The sequence below is a fragment of the Microcebus murinus genome, chromosome 7 (genome assembly GCF_040939455.1).
Source record: "Microcebus murinus isolate Inina chromosome 7, M.murinus_Inina_mat1.0, whole genome shotgun sequence".
Classification (NCBI taxonomy): Eukaryota; Metazoa; Chordata; class Mammalia; order Primates; family Cheirogaleidae; genus Microcebus; species Microcebus murinus.
In genome coordinates this window covers 100,028,688-100,056,617 of record NC_134110.1, presented here as the reverse complement: position 1 = coordinate 100,056,617, position 27,930 = coordinate 100,028,688, and the positions used below count along the sequence as shown (strand labels likewise).

The window sequence follows — 27,930 nt, the reverse complement described above, 5'->3', positions numbered from 1 at the left end:
ATATGAGAATCAACTCTTAATCCCTGAGAAGACATCTGGTACCTATGCTAATGCTCATTTTCTATGTTTTCTGCTATGTGACACTGATCTTTTAGTTTAATAATCTATTCTAGAATTTTTGCCAGCAATCAAATCTTCTATCTTTAGATTTTGAAACACTTCTTTTTCCAATGTTGAAAGTCAGGGTTACACTTACTAGCTCCTGAACTTTCAGCGTGTTTCCGATCCCCATAGAATTCTCATGACTATTAGCAACCATTCCAAGATACTATCTCCAAGTTCTTTTCATTCTAAAGGGTTATAATTAGTCTAAGCGGTAATTGATCTAAAGGAAAAAGCCATACAACAAATGTTGGAATTCTGGATCCTGCTCCCACCTATCCCTGACATTAATCACTTCAATTACTATCTAAGGGTGAATGGCTCAAGTTTTTAAGAATAATCCAGACTTCTCCAGAGCTCCAAATCAATGTGTCCAAGTGCTTATATCATCTACCCTTGAATTTCTCAGATACCCCGAAATCAAAATATACAAAATCAAACTCATGATCTACTCATTCCTGCTCCAAAATAAAATCCATAATTCTCCAGTGATCCCTACCTCAGTGAAAGGGAGCAATACAAGCCAGAAACCAGGGAGTTACCCTTTACCTGGTCTCTTCCTTCACATCCTTTCTCTCTTTCATTTTCCCACATCTAATTCAACCCTCAATCTGAATGAATGATTTCTCTCCTACCTTTCCCCCTTTTTACTGCCATGTATCCTAATCCAAGTCACAATAATCTCTTGCCTGGACAATAGTCTTAAATGGTTCTCTTGCTCCAACCCATCCCTCACACTCCTGCCAAAGTAATCTTTTAAAAATGCAAATCTGGGCCAGGAGTGGTGGGTCACACCTGTAATCCTAGCACTCTGGGAGGCCAAGGTGGGAAGATCGCTCAAGGTCAGGAGTTCCAGACCAGCCAGCGCAAGAGCAAGACCCGTCTCTACTAAAAATAGAAAGAAATTAATTTGCCAACTAAAAATATATAGAAAAAATTAGATGGGCATGGTGGCACATGCCTGTAGTCCCAGCTACTCAGAAGGCCGAGGCAGAAGGATTGTTTGAGCCCAGGAGTTTGAGGTTGCTGTGAGCTAGGCTGAAGCCATGGCACTCTAGCCCCGGCAACAGAGTGAGACTGTCTCAAAAAAAAAAAAAAAAAAAAAAAAAGCAAATCCGACAACTTAAGGTTTTCCTATAGTCTACAAAATCCTGCATAGTTTGACTCTGCCTACCTCCCAACCCTATCTCCTTTCTTTCCTAGTCATTTTGTTCCGTTTCCCAGGCTTTCTTTTGCTCTCTCAAGGCCTTTACAGAGTTCAGCCTGCTGAGAATGCTCCCTCAAGAGAAATACCTCAGTTTATCTCCTTTAAACCTCTTTCCAAATGCTACTTCTCAAAGAAACTTTTGTGACCTTATTCGTTATCACAGCATCCTGTACTTCTCTCTCATAGCACTTATAACTATAATTAAGCCAGTAATTATGTAAACAGTTGTCATAATTTAATATTGATTTCCTTTGCTAGAAAGTAAACTCAATAAATGTAGGGACTGGCTGTCTTGTACCCCAGAGCCTACCAGCATACTTGATACACAGGCGCACAAAAGCGTTCACTGAATGAATGTATGATTACGTGCATACCTGACTACAAAGGTGATAATACTTTTTACATTAAATTTAACACGGTGTTTAGCTTCTTTCTGGGTTAATTTTTAGATTACTCCACAAAAATACACGATAAAAAAGAATTCCTTTAAACTTAAATTCTGCTACATTAAACTATATTAAAGTCTATAACATAAAATTCGTTTCCACAAGGATTTGAATCTAACAATATGTATGTGAAATCACGGTAACTATTCCCGTTTTAGAGATTAAAAAAACCATTTAAGTGGCTTAATTTACACATTTACTATAAAGAAAACAATCCTTAGAATCCAATTCTCTTGTCAGTTTTTTTCCTAAACACTTTTTTCCATGTAAGGCAATTTTTACCTGAAACAAGCATTTCCCCAAAATAAAGCTATCTCAAAAACTGATTTATAAACACAAGATGATATATATCAGCCTACCACCTTTTTCATAGCCTACAAAGTAGATGTAGTCCTTCACTTAATAATAATGGCAGCAGACGACCACTCCGTAATGTCTGAAGGTTTCTGGTTTTTTTTTAAACATCACCTTGCCCAAGGGTCAAATACTCTGGCTGATTTTCAGAGATCAGTGACAACTTCGTTTGCAACGCCTACATTTCTGGGAAACGATTGTGCTAGAAAATGAAGACAAACTCGTTTCTACTTACTCTACAAATGCCCTGGAGCAGAGGCAAAGGATCTTATACTCCTCATCCCGGTCTTCAATGAAGAGAAACATTTCGGCCACGCGGCTCCACTTCTCGCAGCACATTTTACCACCTCAGAGGCAGCCCTGCCGTCCCCCGCTCCGGCCCGGCTCTACTCGGATACTGAAGACCAAAGGTAGGCTTCGCGGGCAAGCCCAGGGTGAGGGGTTAGGAACGGGCCCGGGGCCGCTCGCGCCCGGAGCCAGCCTCGACGCCGCCACCGGAAGTGGCTCCAGGCGGCCACGGGAAGGGGCGGGATGACTGGCGGTGTCACATCTAACCCGGCCCGGGCTGCAGCCACCGCTCTAGGTTTTTTTCTTGCAGGTTGCTCGGGAGAAACCGGCCGCGCAGTGTTTCCGCCTCACTCGGCCGCTGAGGCACCGAAGAGGTCCCACCGTCGTGCGTGGGTGAAGGCGAGCCACCCATGCCCCCTTCTGTCCGAGGTGCGTCGGCCCCGGCCTTGGCTTCCCCGCGCTCCTCCCGCCCGGCGCCGGCTCTCGCTGGGTTGGGAGCGGCGAAGGCCGCGCGTCTAGTCTCCCGGGTCGCCCCGGAATCCCTGGACTCCCTGGTCAGGCGGGCTCCGCTTCCCACTGGGCTTGGCGTTCAGCTCGGGCGCCAGAGCGGCCGAGTGGGGAGGTCCTGCCTCCCCTGGGTCACAGGGAGCCTGTTTTCCTCGGCCCGCATCTCCCCTCCCGCTCTAAAACCTCCAGTTGGGCGCGTTTTGTCTAAACTTAGCTGGTGGACGACGCTTCTCCAACCTCTTGAGAGGCCTCTGGGCTCTTCCAGGGACTTCCTGAGTCCAGGACTCGGTTCGAGCCTCCTGTGTGTAAAAGCCAAAGGAAAGTCTGTGGTGATCACGAGAGCGCAGTGAGCACGCCGCGTGGGTAGTGGTTAGACGAGTGTTCGCATCCAGACAGACCAGGCTTGGAATCCTGGCTTATGCCCTTTTCTACTCGCGTGACCTGCGCAGGCTGCTTAATCTTTCTGAGCCTCACTTTGATTATCTGTAAAATGGGGATGATTAATACTAAGTACTTCGCGGGGCTGCCGAAAGGACTCAATGAAACAATGTATGGGAAACCATCTATGTTAGTAATAGTTTGAGTCGGTACAGACTTTTTAGGCGCCAGGCAGAGTCTCGGTACCTGAGGGCTGTAGCCTGTAAAACAAGTCTCTGCTGCCTTCAAACTGCTAATTATCTAATAAAAATACGTACATTTGCACATAAATAGGATGGAGAAAACTGGAACAGTACTGCTCGACTTGGAGCGGTCTGTATTTGGTGTCTGGTATTTGTGGAGACTGCACAGGCAGCTTCCTCAAAGAACCAAGTTCAGACTTGAAGGTTGTTGGAGCACTTGAGACGTGGTTTGTGCTGTTAAATGCCTATATGGTAAAATCTAGACGTTTAGTATGGTCATTAGTATTTTGTCCGCATTTGCTAGTGGGTGGAAATACAAGATTAATTTTCAAATGTTTTTTCCCACATCCTTACTGGTGCCCTACTTTGAGGTCAGAGATTTGCTGATTTTAGTGATTCAAGTAGGTGAGAGTGCTGCAGAGTTAACTGGTAGACCAGTATAAATGTGCAGGACTATTGGGATGAGCGGGCTAAGGTTAAGAAAATTACCGTAGGGCGGTAATTATGAAATAGACTAGAAGGTTAGCTAAAAGTTGAAGGGCACTCTAGGATTTTTAAAAAAGAAAAAATCTTGAAAGGTAATTTACATCAGAATTTTGACTTTGAAGCTTGAAATTTAAAAGATATGGTTTTAATGATAAAAGGATTGAATTTGCCACATAGATATCTTGACTGAAATATTAAACTGCAGCTTTATTCATGGTTTGAAGTAGAATGTGTATTCACTAAAACTGAGTGCTATATCCTTGTAAAACCATTATTAAATATATGAAAAAGAAGAGAGAAAATTTACATTTCATTGAGTATTTCTTTTCTTTTTTTTTGGAGACTGTGTCTCCGCTCAGTGTTGCCCCGGGCTAGAGTGCAGTGGCTTTATCATAGCTTACTACAGTCTTGACTCCTGGGCTCCAGCAATCCTCCTGCCTCAGCCTCCTGTGTATCTGAGACCCGGCTAGTTTTTCTGTTTGCTGTGGAGACGGGGTCTCATGCTTGCTCAGGCTGGTCTGGAACTCCTGGCCTCAAGCAATCATCTCGCGTGGGCCTCTTAAGAGTGCTAGGATTACAGGAGTGAGCCACCACACCTGGCTGAGTATTTCTTTAATTGGCATTTTCAGGATGTTCTCAATGCTTGTATATTGAAAGTAAGCACTGGAAAAGTACTGGTAATAGGTGTTTAAAAGTAGATATATTTTCTTAAAGTTTTGTAGAAAACCAAAAATGTCCTAATTTATTAGTTTTTGAAATACTTTGGATTGTAAACATTTATAAGGTCAATTATAGTGAATGTTCCTCACTGTCAGTGTCGTTATGATATTACATGATTTTTTTTTTTTTTTGAGACAAAGTCTTACTCTGTTGCCCAGGCTAGAGTGCCATGGTGTCAGCCTGGCTCACAGCAACCTCAAACTCCTGAGCTCAAGCAGTTCTTCTGCCTCAGCCTCCTAAGTAACTGGGACTACAGGCATGCGCCACCATGCCTGGATAATTTTTTTTCTATATATTTTTAGTTGTCCAGCTAATTTCTTTCTATTTTTTTAGTAGAGATGGGGTCTTGCTCTTGCTCAGGCTGGTCTTGAACTCCTGAGCTCAAGCAATCTCCCTGCTTCGGCCTCCCAGAGTGCTAGTATTACCAGCATGAGCCACCATGCCTGGTGAGCAATCTTAATATTTTTAGCCTTTCTGCCAAAAGAGAGAGAGAAAAAGATATTAAAGTATAACCAGACTAGGAGAGAGGAGAACTAGGTTTTAATTTTAGCTCTTGACTTTTCACTTTAGTAATTTAGTAACTTTGAGCAAGTAGACTTGGCTTTCTGTATTTAATTTTTGTTATCTGCATGATTATGGATTGTACTCATTTGAAATGTTTTAAAGATGCCTTGTCATGTTATCAAAAGTACTGTATTTTATCAACTCAAAAGCATGTTATTCAAACTCCTGTAATAGTTTTGTGTTAGCAGGTTTTGGGACACTGTCTTGATTCACTTTTTTTTTTTTTTAGAAAGGGTCTCTGTGTTGCCTAGGCTGGAGTGCAGTGATGCGATCACAGCTCGCTGCAACCTCAAACTTCTGGGCTTAAGTGGTCCTCCTGCTTCAGCCTCCCAATAGCTTGTAGCCCTATAATAGCTAGGGCTACAAGCATATACCATCATGCCCAGCTAATTTTTGAAAATTTTTGTAGGTTGACCGTTACTATGTGGCCCAGGATGGTCTCAAACTCCTGGTCTCAAGGGATCCTCCCACCCAGCCTCCCAAAGTGCTGGGATTATAGGCACAAGTCATCACATCACCACACTTCCACATTTTTGTTAAAGATGAATACAGTTCAGATCTGTATTTAGCCAGCATTTCTTAGGTGCCTGTTATGTGCCAGGCATTATTTTAAGTGGTTTACATATGTTTTTCTTAGATAACTATTTATTTAATTTACTCATGATTTATCTATTCTAGATAATGTCTGGCACAAATTCTTCATTATCTATTCTAGATAATGTCTGGCCAAATTCTTAGGGCCATCCACTTTATTGTACACTGTATCCTATTCCCTTTGGCTTAGTCAGTAGTCAAGGACATGGCCGTAACAATTATCTTCTCTCTTGCATCATTTATTTCTCACTCTCTCGTTGGTGCATTATCATTGGCATTAAAAACAGCTATATTTTCTTCCATCTTAAAACAACAGTAGCAGCAACAGCAATGAACTACTGACCTACATTCCCGTCCAGAGACCCACTTGTCTCTCTGTTACTTTGTGAAGCAGTGTTCCTCTGAAGAGTAGTTTATAATGTTTTCAATTCATTTCTTACCATTCTTTCTTGAACGTACTCCACTTTTATCCCCACTGTGCCAAAATAGGTCTTATCAGGGCTTGCTAGTATCTTCTGTGTTGTAAAATTGAGTGATCTATTATCATTCCTTATCTTACTGTACCTTTTAGAAGCATTTAAAACAGCTGAACAATCCTTCCTTTGTGAAACACTTTCTTACTTTGACTTCTAGGATGCTACTCCTAATAGGAGGATGCTACTCCTAAAAGGAGGATGCTGGCTCATCTTTGTCTTCCCTACTTCTAAAATGTTGGGTGTCTCAAGATTTAATCCTGGAAACTCTATATTCACTCCCTAAAGGATCTTCTTTAGTTTCATGATTTTAAATATTGTCTACATGCTACCAATTCCCAGCTTTATTTCTCAGCCCTGACCTTCCTGCTGAATGTTGCTTATGTCTAGTTGCTTATTTAATATCTTCACTTGGATGTCCAATGGACATCTTAAACCTCATGTGTTCAAAACTGAATTCCTGATCTCCATCCCACCCTCAACCTACAGCTCCATCTTTTCACAAGCAAGCTATTAGGTTATTAAGTGTGAAATGTCTGATTTCCTTAAGTACTAAGTATGACAGTTGATATCTCTGACATTTCACTTTGATACTTCCTTTTTTTTTTTAATTGTGAAGATACATCCTCATTCTTTCAAACACATGTTTTGGCTTGTGATTATCTTTCAAATTTTTTTAGAGCAATTTTTGTGAAGCCATGGTTATGTCAAATATTCATATTATTTTTTAATATGAGTTCTATCATGGAACCATTGCAGTGCAGACAGCTTGAAATATCAACAAAGCGTTTGGGAAAGATGTGGCTAATGAATGCACAGTAAATCGATGATTTGAGAAGTTCCATTCTGGTGATTTTAATCTGGAAAGTGAGCCACGTGGGCAACCTGAGACTAAGGTGGATAATGATGAACTGAAAGCTATAGTGGAAGCGAATCCATCTCAACCTACACGTGAATTAGCAGCAAGGTTTGATGTTACTATTCCAACAATATTGGACCACTTGAAACAAATCAGTAAGGTAAAGAAGCTGGATAGATGGGTTCCCCATGATTTAAATGAGCATCAGACGAGAAATTATCTCGAAGCTTGCCTTTCTTTGCTGTCACAACATAAGTGCAAACCATTTCTACACCATATTCTTACATGTGATGAAAAATGGATTGTTTTTGATACTCGCAAGCAATTGGCACAATGGTTGCATTAAAGATGAAGTGCCAAAACACAGTCCAAAACTGAATATTCATCAAAAAAAGCTAATGGTGTTTGGTGGTGCAGCTCCAGTATTATCCACTGTAGCTTCATGAAACCTGGTCAGTTGATTAGAGTGGATGTCTACCAATTAGACAAAATGATGAGGCTCCTTGCAATTAAGCAGCCAAGATTGGTCAGTAGAGACAGGCCACTCCTCTTGCAAGACAACGCTGCTCAAACTACAGAGGCTGGACTTGGAAACTCTTTCATCCACTGTATTCACCAAACCTTGCACCAACTGACTATCACTTCTTCCATGCTTTGGACCACTTCCTGCAAGGAAAAATACTCAATTCTCAACAAGCTGTGGAAAACGCCTTTTGTGATTTCATTGCCACACACTCTCCAGGCTTCTTTGCTGCTGGCGTAAACAAGCTACTGTTAAGATGGCAAAACTGTTCAATAGTTTAGGCCTGCAGACTGGTCCACAGCCTGTTAGGAGCCCGTCGGCAGCTGCTCCCCATTGCTTGCATCACCGCCTGAGCTCTGCCTCCACTCCAGCCTACCCCCCATTGGCTGTGGAATATTGTCTTCCATGAAACCAGTCTCTGGTGCCATTAAGGTTGGGAACCAGACTAGGAATGTGAGAGTTAATAAGGATAAGATATGTAATTTTTGCTGGACTCAAAAAAGTTTTTTTTCAAGTATAGTTTGTAGAGAAGTAGAAAACAGTAGCATATTTTTGGCTGAATATGAGTTAACAGCATGATAGAACTACTCGAAAAGCTACTGTGATCTTACATTCAGTTATTATGATAGTGATAGCAAACATGTAGCACCTCTTACATGTTGGGCATTGTTCTAGGCACTTTACACAGATTAGCCCATTTAATCAGAGTAATACTTCTATGGCGTTGATAGGATGATTATCCCAGTTTTACAGATCTTAGCAAACTGAGGCACAGGGGTTTTAGTACATGGATGTGTACATCAAATAACTGGAGTCAGTCATAGCGTGACTTGAGTGGTGAAAGGTTAAAAAACCAAGTTCTGGGGAGTGGTTGAAAGAATTAAGGGTTCTTACTAGAAAAGGGGACTTTGCAGCTCATGATAGCTGTTCTGAAATTTAAAAGATTGTTTAATGGAAGAGGTTCTATGGTGTAGAATTAGGTCCAGTAGGGAAAAGTTACAGTGAGGTAAGTATAAGGAAGACATTTTTAGTAGTTTGATGAATGGTTTTGAAGATGGAATGGGACACTTTTTGAGTTTTCTCTACTGGAAGGGTTTAAATCAAAATCAAGGTTGAATGACCATTTTGGAGGAGGTTCTTGCACATGGCACTATTAAGGGACTACTGAGTCTCACAGGTTTCTGTGTAGCTTCTCTCACTGGATGTCTGCCTATGCTCTGACCGTCTTCCCTTTACTGTGTTCATTAAGTATGTATAATAAATCAGAATGTAGATTAAGAGGATGAGAGGTCTAATTCTATTGCCAGTTTGTCTAGGGAGATACTACACAAAGTTTTAAAATCACAAGATTTTACAATCCTATTAAAAATTGAAATGAGACTAGATTATTCTGGGTAATTGTATTAAGCTGTTAGTGTTAGATCATCAAAGTGTTGATTGGTTATTGGGCCTAGGAAAAACCCCTTTTAACATATGTGAGAGGTTATCATAAATTTTGTTAATTTATTAACAGTATTGAAAAGCTCTTTTTTATCAAGATATAATTCATCATAACATTCACCATTTTAAAGTATATGGCTCAGTAGTTTTTATTATATTTACAAGGTTGTACAACCATCAGTACTATCTAATTCCAAAACATTGTCATCATCCCAAGGATACCTCTATTTCCATTAGTAGTCATTCCTCATTTTACCGTTTCTCAGCCTGTCGCCTATCAAGTTTTCTGTCTCTATAGATTTACTTATTCTGGGTATTTCATATAAATGGAATCATATAATGTGTGGCTTTTTGTGTGTGGCTTTTTCACTTAGCATAGTGTTTTCAAGGTTTATATATTAATATCTTATAGTTTGAACTAATATTTCATTCCTTTTTATGGCTGAATATTCTATTGTATGGATATATCACATTTTGTTTATTCATCAGTTGTTTCCATTTTTTTGGCTATTGTGAACAATGCCACTTTGTACAAATATTTGTGCGAATATATATTTTCAGTACTCTTGGATATATACCTAGGAGTAGAATTGCTGGGTCATACAGTAACTCTGTGTTTAGCTTTTTGAGGAACTGCCAAACTGATTTCTACAGTGGCTGTACCATTTTATATTCCCATCAGCTGTGTGTGAAGTTCTAATTTCTTTATATCATAATTAACATTTGTTATTTTCCTTTGGGGGGAGTATAGCCATGCTAGTGAGAAAATCTCTCATTTTAAAAAGTGTTAAATTTTGCAGCCTATAATCCTAGCATTTTAGGAGGCCAGGGCAGGAGGATCACCTGAGCCCAGGAGTTCAAGACCAACCTGGGCAACATAGCAAGACTCTGACTGTACAAAAAATTTAAAAAATTAGCCAGATGTGGTGGCATGTGCCTGTAGTCTCAGATACTTAGGAGGCTGAGGTGGGAAGATTCCTTGAATCCAGGAGTTTGAGGTTACAGTGAACCAGGATTGGACTAATGCACTCCAGTCTGGGTGGTAGAGTTAGACCCTGTCTCTAAAAAATATTATAATAATAACTTTAAAAAGTGTTAAATTTTGCTATGTTGCATTCTAAATGATCAAACACCAGTAAGTTAACTTTTTAGTTGATTAGAGTTGATTAGAGTATTATATAAATCAAGGCCATGTTGTGGGTTTATTGTTTGCTGTGTAAACAATTACTGTAACAGGCCCAGATTTCTCACAAGTAAATGCTTTTGGTTACAAGGGAATTATACTATATCTTCCATCCTTGGAAGAATAAGTCAAAGTGTATTTCCTGCTAATAAGCCAGTTAGCAGGATAACCTTGGCATAAAAATGACATTTAATTGCTCTCATGTGTATGTCTTTTCCTCTCCCCCCCATCCTTTTCTTTCATTTATTCATTTCTTGCCCCAGCTACTAAAGATTTGAGATGATTTTCATTAAGATTATATATTCTGGAATAATGATAAAATAGCTCTAAGAATAGAATCAGAACCAGAGAAAATATGAATGGAAGAAGGAAATCAAGGAAATTTTACATCGAAAAATATCACAGGGGTAATATAATTGTATTGTTGATTATCATGTTCTACTGTCAGCTTATCTAGCAAAGTTACTAAAAAGAAACATAGTCAATACACATCTTAATTTCATAATTTTTCTCCCAAGAAGCAAAGCTTTTTATAGCACTGTTAAAAGTTTTATTTTAGGTGAGGCTTTATATAGTGGCACTAAACATGAGAGTTATCCTCAATAAAGCAGCAGTAGCATGAATATAGTTTTTAATTGCAATATACTAATGTGGGGCTATAATCATATTTGTCAAACATTTGTGAATGTCTCTTGCTGTTTATTTTATAGATACTATAACTCTAGTTTATAATGATTATCTTTTTTCTTTAATCATTTTTTTCTTACATTTGTTTACTGTGTTTTCCAGAATATATACATTGAAGTGTGGGACAAGATATTTATTTAATTTCTGGTAAGTCAGTGACTGTTTTAGAGAGTGAATTAATGAAATAATTATACAGCTATATTTTCAGTCATTTAAGATTTAAGAGAAATTTTCTATAAGATACTATAAGATACTGACTATATGATTTCTATAAGATACTATAAGATACTGACTATATGACTATAAGATACTGAGAAATTTTTTTATTGTATAATGTTAAAAGAACAGGCAGCTTTTCTGTAAACCTGTTTCTCTGTAAAAGACAATATCCATAAATGTATGTCATCATTTCCTAAAGAATTGGGTTACTTTTATTGAATCAGATATTAATGTTTTCTTGTATGTAAAACAATTATTTCAGCATGACCTTGTTTAAGATCCAAATGTTCAACATGATCCATTTAAGATATGAGTCAAATTATTAAGATCAATTTGAAATCTCATTCCTCATCAGCTTTGTTTTCCTGTCTCAATTGTAGCTTTACTTTCCTTTCTCAATTATAACAAGTTATTTCAAAGGCTAAACACAACATGCTTCATGAGCAGACAGATGAAACCTTATAATTTTCACATTTAAATATGCAGCAAAGTTAACCATTAACAATCTACTCATTTTTGATATTAAAAAAGTACCCAATATAGTATTTATGTAGACTAAAACATTTAACTTTATAGCTGTGAAGAGAATAATACTGGATTATTTTTCCCTTCTAGTGTCAAAATTGAAGACCTGCTATGTGAATGAAGACAGAGACTGAATTTGTCACTTTCCCCTAAAGAAAAATGATAGACAAAAACCAAACCTGTGGGGCAGGACAGGATTCTATGCCCTATATGACTTGTCTGATTCACATATTCGAAGAATGGTTTGGTGTGGAACAATTGGAAGACTACTTGAATTTTGCAAACTATCTCCTGTGGGTTTTTACACCACTAATACTTTTAATACTTCCTTACTTTGTTGTCTTTCTTCTCTACCTTACTATTATTTTCTTACACATTTATAAGAGAAAGAATGAATTAAAAGAAGCCTACTCTCATAATTTATGGGATGGTGCAAGAAAAACGGTGGCAACTCTGTGGGATGGACATGCAGCAGTTTGGCATGGTAAGCAAGGATACTTTGATCTCTGTGTTGCTATTCATGTGTGTGGCACCAAAATTACATTATTATTCTATTTTATTGTTTGAGAAGATTCTGAAAAATATAATGGAAATGTTTACTGTTCCCTGTTATCTATTTGTATACATTGTGCATATGTATATGTCTTTTTTAAGATGATTTTTCCCAAACATATTAGTTTCCATTAAACAAAGATCCACACAGCATTGTAGACTATTGCTATAAGTTGAAATATGAAAATTTATATTTAAAACACCTAAAAGAGAAGAGACTAAAACTGTTTAGAAAACAGTTTTAAATGCTTTATTTAGCATTTACTTCTGTTCAAAATAAATTTGACTTTACCAGAGATTTTTTTAATGAAATATTAAATAATTGTGATATAACATTAAATGTAATTTGCATACCAAAATTTACTCATTTTGTGTTTAATTCATCTCAAGGTCAGTGTGACTTTCTGAATAAATGAGATAGCAATACATTTCTCTCCAAAATAGTCATTCTTTTCTTTATTACTTGAGAGATTGTGATGCTGTATACTTATTGATTGGTAGTTTTTCTTCATTTGGCCATCCTGAAAATTTCCATTCAGTGACCTATTTTCAAGGGCTTGATGATTTTCTCTACCAATTTTTATTTTATTATTTCACCAGTACCTTATTTGTCGGTCTCTTTTGTTTTTAGACTATATAAACATACTGAAGATTCAATAGGCATGTAACGAAGATTGCCTTTCTGTATTATGTTGTTGAGAATCAACGTGGTTTCACAGAAGGACAGGGAAGAAAGCACAGGCTTTGAAATAGACATTTTAGGATATACGTCACTAGTAAAGATCACCAATGACATGCTTGTTATGAGGCTAATGTGTCGTCATTTTAATACTATATGCATATTTACATACCTACAAATCTTTTTTGAGCACTTACTCTGCCAGACATAATGTACATTAACTCCTTTAAGCCTTATAACATAATAGATAAATTCTATGTGCCATCTCCATTTTACCCATGAGGAAATTGAGGCACAGAGAGGTTGTTATTTGCCCAAGGTATACTAGGAAGCAGAGCCAAGATACAACCCCAAACATCTGGCTTGTAAGTCCTATGCTCTGTGCTGTGTAAGTCTGTCCCAGTTTGGGGATTTGAGACCAAAAATCGTGTTCAGCAGGTATACAAACAGGAACCATATGCCTTTGATATGTCAAATTCTTAATATTTACTCATTACAACTAAAGCTCCTGCCAGTTAATACAATTCTTATAACCTCTTGTTTTCCATGAGGCAATATGATATTTTAGCACTCCCTGGGTACATGTCTGCAGAGACTGCATCTGTGTAGACTGCTATTGTACATTGTCTTTAAAACAGTGATATAAAAATTTAGTGGTATCATTTATAGTACTTTTGAGAATATATATCTCCCTCCCGTGTATATACCCCTTATGTTTCAAGATATAGAATGTAAAGAATTTGAATTTATTTATATTTCAGGAGACATGGCTTATTTTAGATAAATTGCTAAACTTATTTTATAGCAGTATATATAATTTTGAGCTATTTTAAAATATGCACATATAGTTCAGAGGTAGTAAAATATATAGTTCTTAGTCTGTTTTAATGTTATAACTTAATAATACATTTTATTAGGATAAGTGATACTTTTTTAAAAATTGATTTTTCTTTATCCTATTCTTTAGTGACATAAATAAAAAGGCATTTGTGTGTATATTTGGATTTTGTATTGACGCCAAATCAGTATTTGTTTTTTTTAAAGAATCTGTATAGGAGTTTAAGGGATGGGGCCTTGCTATTATGTTGCCCAGGCTGGCCGCATACTCTTAGGCTCAAGTAATCTTCCCACCTCAGCCTCTCAAGTAGCTGGGACTACAGGCACACATTATTTTAATAATAAAAATGTTCACCGTAGAAAGTATAGCAAAATTATAAGGAGAAAATAATCACCTAAAATTTATCATACAAATGAGTTCTGTTAAAATTATGGTCTGTTTATCATTTTTATATATGTGTGGTAGACTAGTATTTATCATGTCACTAATCCTTTTTCTTAAATAAGACTTTTAATGATGGCATGAATTTCTATTCCTGTAAGTAATTTAATTAGTTACCTATTAAATATCTTTGTACAGGAATCTATCCAATGTTTTCTATTTTAAAGTTAAATTTTACCCTCATACTGTGTATAAGTGCTCTATGATTTTTCAAAAAATTCTGTGGTTCTTAATTTGCTGTGTAACATATTGCCTACACTACATCAAGAAACGTTAATTTGATGTTTCTTAAGTACCTACATTTCTAGGTAGTTTGCTTGATGATGGGTTGATGCAGTCTTTATTCTCATTGGATAATCCTCAAAGTTGCTTACAGCCTTTAAACCATAAAAATTTTGGCTCAGTTTTCAAAAGACATTATTTCTGGAAAATATGAATAGCATTTTAAAAAGCTGAACTCTTAATATTTACTGATTTCCCCTGAAAATTAATATGATGAGGAAGAGTCCTAAATAATATATACAGGTGTTTTTGAGAAGAAGTAAAAACTTCACATTTTAGTATAACTGTAAAGGTAATTAGCACCATAACTTTTACTTCAGAGAAATAAGGAATATTTTATTTTAGGACTTTTAGTTGCCTGTTTTATCTTGTTTTATTGTGTGTGTGTGTTATTGTGGTTTTGTTTTTGTTTTATAAGGGAATTTAATTACCTCATTATCTGAAAATAATGCTTATGTATACTTACCACCGACATTTTAACATCAATATATTGGCAACATAAAATTTTGAGGAAATGCAGTGGTTTGATTAATTAGGTAGTCTGATCATATGGCTTATTATTTATATTATATGAGTTACTGATTTTAAAAAAATAGACCACAGTAGCACAAACTGTAAACTTTATTTTACATAATATTTTATTATTTTTTATAGAAATGGACATAATCCCTTTTAGTGAATGTGGTTTAACATAGGTCAAACCATATATGGCAAAGTTATTTTTGGAAAATTAAATTAGGGTATTAAGACAACATTCTTCTTTACTTCAGTTGGGTAAGAGTTTCCTTTTACTTTTGTCCTTACAGTGAAGGACTCAGACTGCTTGAGGTCAAAATCAGGTTCTCCTCAGTTACTGCCTGGGTGACCTTGGGCAAGTTACTTAGCTTTTCTTCCTTCCCTTTCCCTTATACAAGAATTATGATTTTTTAAAAAATTCAGTTTGAATAAAATCTAGATTTACAAAAAAGTTGCAAAAATAGTTCCAAGAGTTCCCATACTTCATCCAGCTTCCCCTTATGTTAACATCTTATGTATAACCATTGTAAATTTTTCAAATTCACTATTGTACCATTGTATACAATGATACAATACTATTAACTACAGATTCATCTCAAATTTTACAGTTTTCCCACCAGTGTTCTTTTTTTGCATTTAGTTATCATGTTTCCTCTAGTCTATGACAGTTCCTTATCTATCTGTCCCTCCCTCCCTCCCTCCCTCCCTCCCTCCCTCCATCTCATGACTTTGGCCCTTCTGAAGAGTACTGGTCACTTATTTTATAGATTATCTCTCAATTTAGATTTGATGTTTTCCATAATTAGATTGAGGTCATGCATTTTTTAAAAGAATACCAAAAAGTTGACATGTTCTTCTCAGTGCATTATAGCAGAGGGTTCATGATACTGATGTTTCTTACTACTGGTGGTATTAACTTTGATCATTTGATTAAGGAGGTATCAGGTTTCTCTGTTGTAAAGTTACTATTTTATTTATATTGTAATTTATAAGTGTGTAGGGGAAACAATTTTAAAACTATGTAAATAAGCTTCTCCTCAGACAAGATACTTAACTTAATCTCATTTTCTTCTATAAAGTGGGTTGTTACAAGGATTCAGTAAAATTTCATGTAAAACATTTAGCATAATTTCTGTTACATACTAAGTTTCAATAAATGTTAGCTATTGTAATTATAGAGCATCTTTCTTCAATAATTTGGAAGACACTAAAATATATCTTCTACCTCTTGACTATTCTTATTAAGTACTCAAAATACAGATTTAGGTTATCTAAGTTTTGACTATTATTCCTACTAGCAAGAAATGAATTCTGCCATCCAGTATACTTATACATGTATATACTGTGTCATGAAAAGTATCTGGTTGACCCTTGAACAACAAAGGGTCAGGGGCCCTGTAGTAAAAATCTGTGTATAAATTTTGACTCCCCCACAACTTAACTGCTAATAGCTTCCTGTTGCTTGGAAGCCTCACCGATAACATAAACAATTGATTAACATATTTTGTACGTTATATATATCATATACTGTCTTCTTATAATAAAGTAAGCTAGACAAGAGAAAATGTTAAGAAAATCACAATGAAGAGAAAATATATTTACTATTCATTAAGTAGAAGTGGGTCATCATAAAGGTCTTCATTCTCCTTGTCTTCGCATTGAGTAGGTTGAGGAAGAGGAGGGGTTGATGTTGGCTGTCTTGGGTGGCAGAGGTGAAAGAAGATCCTTATAGAAGTGGACTCGCACAGTTCAAAACTGTGTTGTTTAAGGGTCAACTTGAAAACTTGAAAATCAAAGGTGTAGTTTAGCATGTATAGTTGTCCCTGGTATCTTTGGGAATTGATTCTGGGATCTCCCACAGATTTGGGTATCCATGGATGTCAGGGTCCCTCATATATTAATAAAAGTGGCATAGTGTTTGTATATGACCTATACAATCCTCCCTTTAAATCATATCTAGATTTCTTAATAATACCTAATACAATGTAAATGCTATGTAAAAAGTTGTTATACTGCATTGTTTAGGGAATAATGACAAAAAAAGTCTGTAAATATTCAATACAGATATAATTTTTTTCCCAAATATTTTGATCCTCAGTTGAATCCACAGATACGGAACCGTGGATACAAGGGCTGACTGTACATACCTGTAGCTGGATGTGTGGTATGCAGCAAGAATATGGATTTTAAAGTTAGGCAAATATGGGTTTTGCATCCTGGCTCCACTGTGTGGCTTTGGGTAGGGCATATGGGTTTTTCACACTGAAATTTTTTCATCTGTGGAAGGTTTTTGTGAGGGTTTTGTGACAATTATTAAGGTCCAATACTTGTGCATCTGTTATAATTACTGGGCATTTATGTTTCCTGATCACTCACACTGTTAGGCCATTTTTAGTTGGAGTTTTTTCTTACTAATTTATTATTTTGGGGACTAGAAGATGAGTCATTTGTGGGCGAGAGGTACTGTTACCAGCCTGGGCCCTTGGGCTACATAATAGAAATTAACAAGAGATCCGAACAAGAGTAACAGGCAAAGCTTTATTGGGAGACAGCACAAATGAAAAAGTCCTCAGCCTGGCTCCCTGAGGGGAGTTCAGGGAGAGTTTCTTTAAGGATGCTTTAGGTAGCAAAAGGGTGATATGTAAGCATGTATATAGGTGGAGATTTTTTGCATCTGCACAGTTCTATTACATGCTTCTTCATGCATTGTATGTCTCATTAGCATGTTAAATCTCCACCCCCGGGCATAATTTCGAGCATTAAAATGAGATTATAATAAGGAAAAAGTCAGGATAAGGTCAGTATGGGGGTCTGTTCTGGCTTTAGGAGAATAGGTGTGGTTTCTCTGCAGCCAGGTGTCTTATCAGCTTACTTCAATATCTTGTTCCAGTGGTCCTGAAAAATAATACAAGACAAATGATTTAGCCCTTGTGGGTACGGGCTGCATTCTGGCGGTTAGGAGACTATTTGCTTCAGCAGTTAATCAGGCCAGATTATGTGGACTTCCATAGTCAGTGGTGAGGGACCCGACCAAGTCCTGTCCCTATGGTGTCTCAGTATTATGAGTTGTGAACCTGGAAATGTAAACAGAAGACAGGTTAGAGAGTCTTGAACGCTGTGCTTAGGAATTGGGACTTTATCTTGTAGATATTTTTTAGTTCTGTTTGCTGTCCTGAGGAATATCCAAAAGGGTGGCATCCTTGTTAATTTTTTTCTATAATGTGTAGGTATGTAGGCTAAAAAAATGGATTTTTGGTGACAAATTTTGAAGGGATCTATCTCTTGGGAGGTTTTCTGAATTCATGATACTGATGTCTAAAGCCAGAGGCAATTAACTCATTTACATAATAAATCCTTGCCATGGAGAGGAACTACTTGTGCTCCATGTAGTCTTCAAATCCTTTCCCTGAAGTCTAAGTTACATGGGAAGCTGAAAAATCAGGAAGTGCTTAGTGAGTATGGGATCAGAGCAGGGGTGGTAAGTAAGTTTCTACTTAATGGTATCAAATAAGAGAACCATGTAAAGGACAGTGGTTAAGTTAATCTTATCTGGAGGAGGATAAAAAAGGAAAGCCAGGAAGCCAGCCTGGAACTGGGCATATGTTAGAGGAAACCTCCAGAGATCATTTGCTCCCCATGTCTACCACTCTTTTTATCTTGTCATTTGCTTCTCTTGCTGAAACCCTTGCTCCTGCTTACAGAGACTTGGAATAGGATTTGGCAGGAGGTAGGGGGAAGCGATGGCATGAGTCTCTAATCTCACTTCTACTACAGGAGAGATTTTCCTGACATCGAGTTCAAATCTCTGATCACAGTTTTTTCCTGCATGTAATAAGATTCAACAAAATCATTTTTGTTTTTTAATGACTAGAATGAAGGAATTTCTAACAAATATATAAAAATGAGTCTTATGTTTGTGAATGAAATGCAAGTTTGCAGCATTATTAATATTACAGTATCCATGTATATGGTATAGTTTAAATGGCATTTTATTTTGCATTGGGTCACTCAGTTTTCCTGTTTTTATTAGTGAATTATTTTGTGATTCACTTTAAGATTTGTCCGAGGTCATATTATCTCAGGAAAAACTGAGAAAATTGTAAAATTTTACTCTATATTAAGCTTACAACAAAGGATCCAGATTGTTCTAAGAAGCTAGCAGTTTCAAAAGTGTGTTTGATGGCTCAGAGTTGTGTGATTCCTTGGACATCTTTGACTAACATCTAATCTGTAGCTCTCATTCAAGTTTAAAGACTGTCTGTTTGGCTCCTTTTTAATTTTTCCATCTCTCTGCTGAAATTCTTGATCTGATTTTGCATATATGTACCTTTCCGTTAGATTCTTTAACTTATTAATCAAAGTTATTTTATAGTTCCCATCTGATTTTCATCATGTCTGTTGATTGCTTTATCTTTTGATAGTGGATTTTTTTAAATTGCCGTTTTGTATGTCTCATCACTTTTGATCGAAATCTAGGCATTACTTATAAAAAAAACAGTAGTGATTGAGATAAATAGTATTTATAACTGAAAATTAGCACTCGTCTTCTGTCAGGCCATTAGCGATCAGTTGGGGGTTGATTTAATCTCTTGAGTAGTTGAAGTGAGTTTGGGTTTTATTATTGCTGTAGTTACCTTAGTTCAGCACAGACTTGAAACTCCTACTATTTTCTTCTGCACAGCATAGAGCCTGGAGTACCAGAGGGTTTTTCTTGGTGTTTCTGCTCCACCCTCAGTCCTGTATGCCTCTGCCATAGAAGGGATCTCTTTTCATGCTCCTGCCCCAACCCCAAGAAAGTTCACCTTTGCTTATAACTCCATGTGAGGGTGCAGTGGGAACCAGGGTTGGGGGGTTACTTTTCAGTGTTCCTGGTTTAGTTACAATCTTATTAGCTCCCATATTCTTGTGGCCCAGGGGTGAGGCTTTTCAGCATTCATTTCTTCCTATAGCAGGCAAACTTTGTCTTGTACAGGTGGGGGTTTTGTGATGGGAGCAAGTTTGCTGCCCTTCCCTCCAGCAGTAGATCTCTACTTTATGTCATTTTGGGACCCTGAGCCTAAGGGATTTCCTGATGCCCACCTTTTGCTTCCCAGCAACAGATATTTACTTCTACCCCTTCCCTAGGAATAGTAGACTTTTGCCTGATGGTGGGATGATGGAGGAGTGTGTGGGGGTTGGCTTGGAGTTCTGTCCCTCCCAGCATCAGATGCATATGCCCTTTTCTTAGAGGGAGTGGAAAGGTTTCCTGCACCTCTCCTGGTTTATGACAGGTTTTGCTTTTATGAGAGAGACTTCCAGGAAATGAGTGGAGGTTTGTTCTCTTAATCACTATCAGAGGCTGTCTTTTGTCTCCTGCCTCACTCCTAATTTTTCCTGTGAGGCTTGTAGGGGAGATATGGAGAATGAGTGTGTCTGAGGCTCCCAGGGATTCTTCACTTAATGCTAGCCCACACTTGGCCTTGAAGTATTTGTTGACATTTCAGGTCTTTCCTTAGAGGACCTTGTCACCCTTTGGAATTTAGTTTACCTGTTTGCTTGTGATCTCTGCTCTCTGACATGCTCAAAAAAATTAGAAATTTGTAGACTAACTGTCCTTTTCTCTTCTTTAGAGTAGTAGTAATGTTCTCTTGTGGTTGCAGTTTATTTTAGTTCCCTCCTTTTCTATTTTTTCAACCTCTCCTCCAACAGCTGAAAACCTGGGTCATCTCATCCTTAATATGTAGACTTGTTTGATCAATTCCCCTGTATATAACTAATCTCCCATCATTGCTACCATCTCCTACCATTCATGGGTACCCTCTTTTCCGTACCTGTGCTCTGACATCCTGGGCCAGGCCACCACCCTGCATGGTGCCCTCCTCACCTGCTCAGGCTGTGGTGTCCCACACCAGGCCACCTCTCCACACAGGTGCCTGCTTTGCTCTGGCCTACCTTAGTGGCTGTAGGACTGATTTGTTCGTGAAAGAGAAGGAGAAAGAGAGAGGGAAGAAAGGAGAAAAGGGGAAGGGAACCAGGAAGACTCATGTACTTTTGTAAGAAAAGACAGATCTTCTAAGTTACTGACCATCCTTTAGTGTAAATAAACTTATAAATGTATTTTAAATATCTGCATTTTTGTTTTTCAAACAGGTTATGAAGTTCATGGAATGGAAAAAATACCAGAAGGACCAGCACTTATAATTTTTTATCATGGAGCTATCCCCATAGATTTTTACTACTTGGTGGCTAAAATTTTAATCCACAAAGGCAGAACTTGCCGAGTAGTAGCTGATCACTTTGTCTTTAAAATTCCAGGTAAACTTTCACTGTAGATAGTGATATAAATATGTTTAATTAACATGACCCAATTATACGGTAGTCTGTTTTGAGCTCTTTAGTATGATTTGAAAAACTTTTTGCCTTTTTTAGGGTATAACACACTTGAAACTCTAATTAGGGCATATCTTCTTGGCTCTGTCAAAGAGAAAAAAATAAATAAGTATAATTTTTAAAAAAAGTAAAAAAAAATAATTTGGGGAATATCTAATTATCCTGTTTAGGTAATATATCTAAAAATAAAAACTTTATGGCCAAAAATGTTATCTAATTTATTTCTTTATTAGCAAGTATTTAGTCATTATTTTTGTAAGTTACATCCTTATATGTAAATAACTTTTGTTTACATCCTTATGTGTACATAAATTGTAATTTTTGTCAATTTATATTTTGGTGTAGAAGGTAGTTGATTTTTCATATGCTGAATTTTTCTACGACATACTGATTTTTGGAGTTTAATTTTGCTGTTATTAGAGTGTGATAACTGCGGTTTGATAGGAAATCAAACTTAGTAAAAACAATTTAAGATATATTTTGTCTTCATATAATGATATAATACTATTTCTTCCCTGAAGAGTGTGTGCATACATTATGTCTCTTATACAAGACTTGCCCAATAGACTTAATAACTCTAAGATTTAAGACTACATTCTTTTTAATCTGTTCATAAAGGCCTTTATCTTTTTAAAAAGATTAACAAAATTGTTTCATACGTGATAGAGTTTTAAATCATTCTTGAATTCATTGGGATTAAATCTTACATTCTTCTGTCACTAAGTCACCAGAAACAAGCCAAGAAGTCGATAGAATGTTCTCAGGAATAAAAACAAAAGCCAAGCCATCAACCAGACAAACACAAACCAGTGAATTAAGTAGTGATCTACTTCGATGCCTTCCATAAACATGGTTAATGTTTTGGGTATCCTTGTGTTACTAAAAAGCCCTTTGTGTATAAACTAAATTGGCTATAAAGTCTTCCTTTAAAAAGTTAACATGGTCACTTTATAGAAGATTTGGAAACTAGAGAACAGAAGAACATCATTATAATCTTACCATCCTAAAATAGTTACTTTGATTTGTTTATTTCTTTTTAAATTTGCATATTTTCACATATTCAGACAATTTTGTTATTTAAGATTTAATACTAGCATTAATATTTTACATTAATTTGCATGTTTTGTAAGGAACAGTTTAATGTATGACTAAAATATTTACTTAACTAATTTCCTCATATGGAGCATTAGGTTACTTTCATTATTTTTTCCTTTTTATCAATAATAAAATGTGAATATTTTTAGCATTTGACTTTTTCAAAAATTTCCCCCTTTATAATCTTTTTAATATTTTGACATGATTACCTTAAGTCTTTCATTGCTTTCTGAAGGTATAAAATCATTATAATTCTTAGTGCAAAAGAGATTTTATATTTTGTCTTGTAATTAATGAAATCTCTTCTGTTCATTCATTCATTATGAGAATGCATTTAGTTTTAATCAGTGAGCTTTTAATATAACATAAGCTGAAAATTATTTTAATCTTAATGATATTTATAATCTTGGATCAGATCTTTAAACCAGTGAGAAGTTTGATTAGTCTGCCTAGTTTTTAGCATCCATTCCTTTATTTCCCAGTCTCAAGGAGAAATGTATTACTAATACCAGTCCTCTAAAGTTCCAGTATAGGTTTTATTAAAATATTTGATTACTGACAGGATTCTTTCATCCATAAATAGTTGTAATTTGAAAACCTGTGTAATATTAAGACTTAAAATTAGCTGTTCTTGAGTCAAACAACCTTAATTTATTAAAATCTCTTAATGATTTTTGCTATTATTAATTTATACAAATTTAATTATAGAATTAAGATCATCTAACTTTTAATGTCAATAGATTTTATTATGGTCTTGCCAGTTTTGATAGGGATAAGCATGGTCAGATTCACATTGTCTTGAGTGATTCTCTTTGTGATAGGGTTAATGGAAGATTAGATTTGTAATTGCTAATGGGATATCATTTCTCTTGCTCTAATAAATACTTTAGACAGTGTTTGGCCATGAGATGGATTTGAAAGAACTTTGGACTAGGCATACCTGGACTGGAATCTCTGCCCTGCTACTTCCTAGGTGTGTGACTTTGAGCAAGCTATTTGCTCTTGAGCTTAAGTTTCTTCATCTGTAAAATGGGGAAAAGAATCCCTGTTTTCCAAGATTCTTGTGAGTTTTACTGTTAGGTAGCCAGAGTAGTAGGGGATCAGTAAGGAGCTGATCAATAGTAGGTAGTAAGTAAGATGTAGCTATTACTTAACTAGCAATATTACTCTTATGTTAACCTTAAGAGTTTTTATTGACTTTTAAAAATAAGAGTTTACTGATTTAAGTATAGATAGTGTTAATAAATTATGTAGGTTATGAAGATTTGTGCTCTTCAAGAATTGAACAAGAAGTATTTAAGATACATCTTCATACTCATGTTTTTTTACAGGGTTTAGTTTATTACTTGATGTGTTTTGTGTTCTACCTGGACCAAGAGAAAAATGTGTTGAAATTCTGAAGAGTGGTCACTTGTTAGCTATTTCACCAGGTGGAGTTCGAGAAGCACTAATTAGTGATGAAACCTACAACATCGTATGGGGTAATCGTAAAGGCTTCGCTCAGGTTGCAATTGATGCAAAAGTGGTGAGTTGTATAAAATTAATTATTAATGTGAAGCTTAGTTAAATTTAAAATAAATACTTTAAATAGTGAGCCAAGGTATATAAGAACTTAGATGCTTTCATTGTAATACTTTAAAAATTAGTATATATAACTATTTATAAGGTACCAATAGAGAATATTTCTTGTGCATGGGAATCCATCTTTAAACAATCAACCTGGAAATTTGGCAAATATCCAGTAAAGTTTTATTTTACATTTCAAAATCCAGCTTCTGGCCAGGCATAGTGGCTCATGCCTGTAATCACAGCACTTTGGGAGGCTGAGATGGGAGGATTGCTTGAGGCCAAGCATTTGAGACCAGCCTGGGCAAGATGGTGAGACCCTGTCTCTACAAAAAAAAATTTTTTTAATTAGCTAAGCATGGCACATGCTTGAAGTCTCAGCTACTCCAGAGGCTAAGACAGGAGGATTGCTGCTTGAGTCTAGGAGTTTGAGATTGCAGTGAGCTATGATTGTACCATTGTACTCCATGCACTCCAGCCTGGGTGGCAGAGCAAGACTGTCTCTTAAAAGAAAAAAAAAATTCTGCTTGTTTTCATCAGATTTGTAATTTTGTACAAATAACTTTGTATTCCTTCAGGTATACTTTTCATTTTAAGTATAATCAGTCCAATTCTGTTTTTAAATTTTTGGTTATGATTGAGTTGGAATATTTCAGTGGTGGTTATTGGTTTTATTAATAGTTATGTTATCTGTGACCAATTTTTATCACAATAGGACTCACTATACTATACGACCCCTATTGTATTTTATCAGCAAATGTGGTCACCTATTTAATAATGTGAATAAAGATAAGAGATAGATGATTGGTATAATTTAGATATTTTTAAAAGACTTTATAAATGAATTTGTCAATAAAATTAAATGTTCCTCTGGGATTCATTATAATTATCTACTTTGTAGACTGGAGGATGTGAATGCCATTTTGTTCTTTTCTTTTTTTTTTTTTTTTTTTGAGACAGAGTCTCGCTTTGTTGCCCAGGCTAGAGTGAGTGCCGTGGCGTCAGCCTAGCTCACAGCAACCTCAAACTCCTGGGCTCGAGTGATCCTTCTGCCTCAGCCTCCCAAGTAGCTGGGACTACAGGCATGTGCCACCATGCCCGGCTAATTTTTTATATATATATCAGTTGGCCAATTAATTTCTTTCTATTTATAGTAGAGACGGGGTCTCGCTCAGGCTGGTTTTGAACTCCTGACCTTGAGCAATCCGCCCGCCTCGGCCTCCCAAGAGCTAGGATTACAGGCGTGAGCCACAGCGCCCGGCCTGTTCTTTTCTTTTGCTTTTGAAAAGTATTTCTCAGCTTTTTGGTCTCCATATCGTACTTAATCCTGTGAAACACTTATCTATTACTTATGGAATTTTTCTTGTTTGTTTTCTGTTTCTTTTTATTTTAGATTGTTAGGGGAAAAAATGCACAGTATGTTTGATAGAGTATTGTTGTTTTTCCAGGCTAATTAGAGACTGCTGCCAGTAACTTTCACATTTCAAGGTTTTTGTGTTCCCATTGCTGTCAAATGAAAAGACCAGTCTACACTCCTAGTTTGCCCATCATGCAAGTACAGACTGCTAATTAAAAGGAAAAGATTATGGATGACTCATTCTAACCCAAGAGCAGTATTTGAAGAAAAATGGATGTTTTCTCTTTACTTTTTTTTTTTTTTTTTTTTTTTTGAGACAGAGTCTCACTTTGTTGCCCGGGCTAGAGTGAGTGCCGTGGCGTCAGCCTAGCTCACAGCAACCTCAAACTCCTGGGCTCGAGTGATCCTTCTGCCTCAGCCTCCCGGGTAGCTGGGACTACAGGCATGCGCCACCATGCCCGGCTAATTTTTATATATATATATCAGTTGGCCAATTAATTTCTTTCTATTTATAGTAGAGACGGGGTCTCGCTCAGGCTGGTTTTGAACTCCTGACCTTGAGCAATCCACCCGCCTCGGCCTCCCAAGAGCTAGGATTACAGGCGTGAGCCACAGCGCCCGGCCTCTCTTTACTTTTTAATTACAAAGTTTACAACAACATAAAATACATTGTCCTCTGTTCTATACATATGTTTATGTAACTCGTAGAAGTTATTACTATAGTACTTTAATAATATGATCCTAGTAAAAGTTGATGTACTTGCCCATTTTATAATTAACATAAAAATTTAAATAGTACTGTCCTGTGGTAGAAGGCTGTTCTTGTATATTTTAATCCCTTATACAGTGACCAGCATTGAGTAGAATTAAGTATTTGCTGAATTGAATTTATTTTTTCAAACACAGAATATTAAACACTAGTGGAAAGGAGCCTTTTGATTTTATATTAATAGTGTTAGTGATATTTAATATATAGTACATTTTATTTAACCTTAAGCACAGATGCAGAAAACAAAAACTTAAGACTATATGAATGATATAGAATACAAAAGGATATATGCAGTTGTAGAAAAATTAACAAAAGTCAATGTAATGTGTGTTGAAACAATGATAAAAACTAAAAACCTAATCAAAGAAGGTTAACTTTTCAAGTTTATATTTTGAAATAAATTTTTCTTCAAAAGTTTAGGATTAAAAATGATAAAAATTGATTTGAAATCACACAAATGTATCATAGGATTCTAATTCCTCATCCTTAAATTTACAGTTTTGAGCAACATATTGTTTGGAAGAAGGCTTAAAAGAAAGACATGATGTGGAGAAAAAAACCTCTTTTTGTGACCGTTGAGTTTTTAGATAATTAAAATAATCTAATTTAAAATTTTTGTACAAAATTTCAGAAAATTTAAGAAATAGCCTTTTATAAGCTTAAAACAAACAAATCTTTAATGCTACAAACTTACAAAATACCAGTATAAGTTTGATTAATATTGTACCACCCCAACATCTTGTAGTACTTTTGAAAGCTTTGTCTTGGTACTCCTGTGCAGTGAGGAGGTGACATATGCAATTATTCCGATGTTACAGATGAGACTCAGGCACAGAGAGCTGGAGGGATGGAAGGGATCTGGTCATACAGCAAGGCAGCAGCAGAGCAGAGCACAGTTCAGGACTCGAGGCAACTGGTGCTGTTGCCATCCCTGACTACATTTCACAGTGAGTCTGCTGACATCCGAGACTGTGATGGCTTCCTAGATTAGTGAGGGAAATCTTTCAGTAATATACATATATAGTTGTAAATGGCACAAGTGTCCCATCTGGAAAATCCCTTAATAGGCCTCACAAAATCACCATAAGATATGAGCAAAAATTTGACTATGGTTACAGGATTAACTGCATTCAAATTGTGACACAATAATAGAAATTAAAAAGGAAGAGTCAGATTGTCAATTTATGTACACAAAACATTGGTAGAAAATATTTAAGATTTATTTGAAAGTGACAAACTTTGATATAATATAAATCACTCTTGTGAATTCCTGATAATTTTGACTTTGATAAGAAATTTTTAACTAACTTTATATCTAAGTTGAGGAAAATTAGCCTAATTAGAAAATAAATAACAGATGCAAAAGAAAATAGTATTGTGTTTCAATAAAGTTGTTTACATGAATTGTCTTAATCTATAAAAAAGTTTGAGATAGGGAAAATTATTATTTATCCTCCCTTTACACATGAAGAAAGTGAGGCTGAAACATGGTAAGTAACTTGTGCAATGGTTCCTATATTTTTAGTGGCAGAGTTAAAACTCTAAGATCATGCTAAACTGATTCCCCAAGAATAGTTTTTAAACATTCACATTCACTCTTTCTCTCTCTTACATACATGCATACATACACATACATACAGAGACACATTTATTTATGTAAACAATCGAA

General features: G+C 36.2%; 2 protein-coding genes across 6 annotated transcripts in view; one reads left to right on the top strand and one right to left on the bottom strand.

Moving 5' to 3' along the window:
- TGS1 (trimethylguanosine synthase 1) overlaps nucleotides 1-2,657 on the bottom strand; it is a 41,366-nt gene extending 38,709 nt beyond the window's left edge. The window contains exon 1 of the mRNA XM_012774077.3: nucleotides 2,345-2,657. Coding sequence (XP_012629531.2) covers nucleotides 2,345-2,448 — 104 coding nt within the window. The 5' untranslated portion in view covers nucleotides 2,449-2,657. The remainder of the gene's footprint in view (nucleotides 1-2,344) is intronic.
- Nucleotides 2,658-2,672: 15 nt separating this feature from the next.
- Nucleotides 2,673-27,930, top strand: part of TMEM68 (transmembrane protein 68) — a 36,862-nt gene continuing 11,604 nt past the window's right edge. Inside the window, exons 1-6 of one of the 5 annotated variants that reach the window (XR_002224397.2) lie at nucleotides 2,673-2,826; nucleotides 11,156-11,200; nucleotides 11,888-12,281; nucleotides 21,235-21,399; nucleotides 23,901-24,094; nucleotides 27,080-27,208. Coding sequence is in view for 4 of the 5 variants with exons in the window: in XM_076005304.1 (XP_075861419.1) it covers nucleotides 11,957-12,281; nucleotides 21,235-21,399; nucleotides 23,901-24,094 (684 nt within the window). In the remaining variant the exon portion in view is untranslated. Of the gene's footprint in view, nucleotides 2,827-11,155; nucleotides 11,201-11,887; nucleotides 12,282-21,234; nucleotides 21,400-23,900; nucleotides 24,095-27,079; nucleotides 27,209-27,930 lie in introns of those variants that run through there. The other 4 variants (XM_076005304.1, XM_012774079.3, XM_076005303.1 and 1 more) reach the window with 4 other exon arrangements.